The following is a 3,771-nucleotide window of genomic DNA, read 5'->3' on the forward strand; positions in this document are numbered from 1 at the left end:
TTCAGTTTTTAACACCTCCCATTTTCCCTGGACCTAGTTCCAGGAAAGATAGTGAAAGAGGGCGTTAAGTCTGCCTCCTGTATTTAGTGGTGGTTTATGGTTTTCTTTATCCATTTTATGAAATGTGAGACCTTGGTGAAGACTCGTGGAGCTTTCCCATTCTTTTGTCCATAGGCGACAATGCCCTGGGCTACCTTGTTGCACACCAGTGGGCCTCCGGAATCCCCCTGTGAATAGAGAGAGAGAGGAGGAATGAGCCATTACTCCACCTGGTCCTGTCCTCCATGCTATGTTTTTCCCTCTCTAAGAGAAGGATGACTTGAACAACCTTCTTGGGGGAGAAGAGCACCCTGGGGAACCGCAGCTGCACTGCTCTGTCCACTGTGTACATTGTTACTGGTTCACCTAACCCATGAGTCCAGTCTCTGTCTTCTCCACCAGGTTCTGGGATTCTCTCCCCTATAAAGGTGTGTGGCACAATTTCTTCCAGAATATGGAGACAGGTGAGTGGGGTTGATATCGAACATGGAGAATGCTCGATAGGTGCTATCTCTGAAGAGCCACCTGGCTATAATTTCTGCACACTAAATAAGCATCTGAGGTCGGTGGCATGTTGCAGACTTGTGGTTCTATGGAATGGTATTCAATAGAGACCCCTTGGTAAGTGACAGGGGTCCTAGTTTTTTCCTACTCCAGCTAGTCGGAGGGAGACTCACAGCTTTGTGGGCAAAAGAGTCCTCTGATGCTTGGGTCTCCAGGTTCTCTATTTTCCCAAAACCCTTTCCCCAGAGCCAAGAGAGGCAAATGCTCAGTCTCACCTGAAAGGAAGCATTTCTTATAGTTGGGTCTCCCACGCACATCTGAGAAGTATTGTTGTAAATGCTAAAGCAGGACTTGCACTCTTGGTCCTTTTGCACTGTCAGCTCCACCTCCCGCAGTTCATCTGAAGATTTGCCTGTGGGGACCATCTTCCCCCAGCCAGCCACACTGCACACTGTCCCTGGCTTCACCTGGGAATTGCCTCTGGGCAACATGAGGAACTGCACAGCTGGAGTCAGCTTGACCTTTCTCTCCAGCTGACGGGAAAAGATTGAGAGAGTTGAGTTCAGCCAATGGCCTCTGAGCCTGGACATCTGTGTTAGTCAGGATGGAAAAGAGGGAAGAGCAAGGTCCCAGAGGGAGTGGCAGACCCTGCCCCAAGGACAGCAAGAGCAGCAGGAAGGAGTGCTTTACCTGCAATAACATGATGTCGTTTGTGAGGCGCTGAAGATTAAAGTCTGGGTGGGGGATGGTTCTTTTCACAGGGATGACCTCCTGAGTCTTCTCCTGTTCCTTGATGTTGTGGGCACCCAGAGTGACATTTATTGAGCTGCACAGAGAGCAGAGTGAGGGTGGGGGGTGGGTTGGGAGTCAGAGGGGATACAACTCAGGAGTGTGAAGAGCAGGCTACAGCCTTCAAGGTGGGGCTACAACTGTTGGAAAATTGAGGGGAAAAGAGTGGCTGTACCCTCTGTTTCTTAGCTATTGAGGTAAAATTCTGGAGCCATCAGGGACTTTGTCAGAGGTTCTCTGGGGTCAGTTACTCCCAGGAAAACATATGAAATTGCTTAGTTTTCATTGCAATGTCAACCTAGATCTAAAATAATTACAGCCTCCTTAACTACTCAGCAATGCCTCTGGGACCAATGTGCCTATCTTCCCAACGAGGCTTGGCTGGTCCTCTCTCTTATCCTGCACATATGTTCCTAGAAGCCCAGGTTGCTCCTTGGGAAGAAACTGGTGTCCTTGTGAAGTGTTTCCAGGAGGTTGTGGGCTGTCTCCTGCTCCTTACCTCCCTGAACAGTGAGCAGCTGTCATCACAAAGTCCTCTTTTATCAGGAAGCCACCACATGTCCTCCAAAAACCATTATTCAAAATCCGAAGATAGGCCATGTAGGGGCGGGAGTGGGGCTTGGCCTTATGTCCTCCGATGATCTCCCCTGAAAGAAAAGTCTGTTGGCTTGTGTGCACCCATGGGTGTACCACTTGGGTTCTGCTTGGTGGCACAGACCTACTGGGAGTCTGGGAACTCTGAATGGCCTGGAATTGGGAGAGGGTTAGGGAAGAGGACTCAATTTCCCCCTCTGGAAAATGAGAGAAAAGCAGGTCTTGGTTTATAAATATTTCTTCCATGCATAGTTGGAGTTGAGCATAGCTCTCTGTGGACAATCAATTCCCCAAGACTCCTCATAATTCCTCTGCTGACTTTTTTGTTTCTAGTGAGTTTCTAAGACACTCCTGAGTTCTAGGATGGTGCCGCTTTTTAGCTACCAGGACTTGAATTTAAATATAGATTTTGTTACATCCTGTTTCCTGAGGCTTAACATGTAGTAGGTACCCAGTAATGTTCAGTGGCTTCATGGGGAATGACTTTAGTTAGTCTCTGTTTGAGGGTTGATAGGACTGTGTTAGTGGGATTCTGGAAAACAGAGACATTAGGGCCTGCCACAATGGCTTCTACATGAAAACATGTAATCTCCCAAATGCCTGGAAAGAAAGGGTTGGAGAAAGAAGCCAAGTGGGTTGGGACTAGGCAGAGGCAAAAGCAGTGTCCTGAGGATGATGATCCACTAAATTCTGGGGTCTCTGAGCTCTGGAGTTGACTGCTAAGCAGTATAGGTGAGGGGAGCACGTGTCTCATCCCAGATACAGAGTCAGACGCATTTTGCCCTCTCCAGTAATTTAATATTTTCTCTCTTCTAGATTCCTACCATCACCTGCTAAGTCCTTCAGGGAAAGCTCAGTTTTGAGATGAGGAGGATGAAGGTGGGGGGGGGGTATCCACTGTCTCTTCTTGAGTCTCTGCTCTCCTATTCCTGCTGACAATGTATCCAGTATCACATTTGGATAGATGATTAGGGGTGTACAACAGGGACAGGAGATCTGCCCTGGCTGAGGGATGGGATTGGGCCTCTGAGGGTGGGGTGCTCACTCACCTGCCTTTGCCATGGGTGGCAGAAAGAAGGCCAGCAGGAGTATGAGCAGCTGCATCTTCCCAGGAAGGCTGCTTAGGTCTTCTGGAGCCTTGTTCTTGCTCTCTTTTAGCCCCACTGGAGGAAGGAGGGGGAGTGGGCTCAGTGACCACAGTTTTCCTTTGGTTTTATGGTGAGTCATCATGGAAGGCTTTCGATGAAATCTACCCACCTGCACTGCCTTTGCCGGATGACGTCTTCTGTGTAGTTGTGTGAGACTCATGCAGTGACTACCTCAGTACCCACAGCTGATGACTCAGAGAGAACCACATGTCCCAGCTCTGACAGGAACACAAGGGTATGACGTGTGCTCTGTGGGACATGGTATTGACCAGTAGAGGTCCTGGATCTCCAGAAACTTGAGTTTTCAATGATAGATATCAGAGTCTTCCATGCCATGCTGCTAAGTCCATCAGGATAGTTTCTGTAACAGAAGTAGAAATGCGATGTCTTGTACTAGGACCAAGCACATTGGAGGTGTGTTTCCTTCTATTAGAGAGCTGACCATTTGGTGTGGAGAAAGAAAAACCAGTTACCAGATTTCACGTTGGGGAGGGCCATGGTGCAGAGATGTGCAAGGCAGTAACAAAGCATGATTGCCATCTACTAAACCTGCTTGGCAACCCATTTATCACCACAGCTTCCTTCCAAGGGAATTTTATACATCTCTTATTTAAGTACAAGTGTCCAGTATGATAGAGTCCACCTCTCTTTTCGACGTTGTTAACAAAAGTCCTACACTTGACATTTATTGGCCTAA

General features: G+C 48.2%; 1 protein-coding gene across 1 annotated transcript; it reads right to left on the reverse strand.

Annotated features, from left to right (window-relative positions):
• LOC109679265 (granzyme B-like) lies at window positions 1-3,097 on the reverse strand. The gene is made up of 5 exons (XM_020154520.2): window positions 2,976-3,097; window positions 1,832-1,979; window positions 1,234-1,369; window positions 819-1,076; window positions 1-227 (listed from the first exon to the last, which is right to left on the reverse strand). Exons 1-5 carry the CDS (start codon window positions 3,028-3,030, stop codon window positions 84-86), a joined length of 741 nt encoding a protein of 246 aa, XP_020010109.2. The 5' UTR covers window positions 3,031-3,097; the 3' UTR covers window positions 1-83.
• Window positions 3,098-3,771: the final 674 nt, after the last annotated feature.

Source organism: Castor canadensis, chromosome 3, assembly GCF_047511655.1.
Source record: "Castor canadensis chromosome 3, mCasCan1.hap1v2, whole genome shotgun sequence".
Taxonomy (NCBI): Eukaryota; Metazoa; Chordata; class Mammalia; order Rodentia; family Castoridae; genus Castor; species Castor canadensis.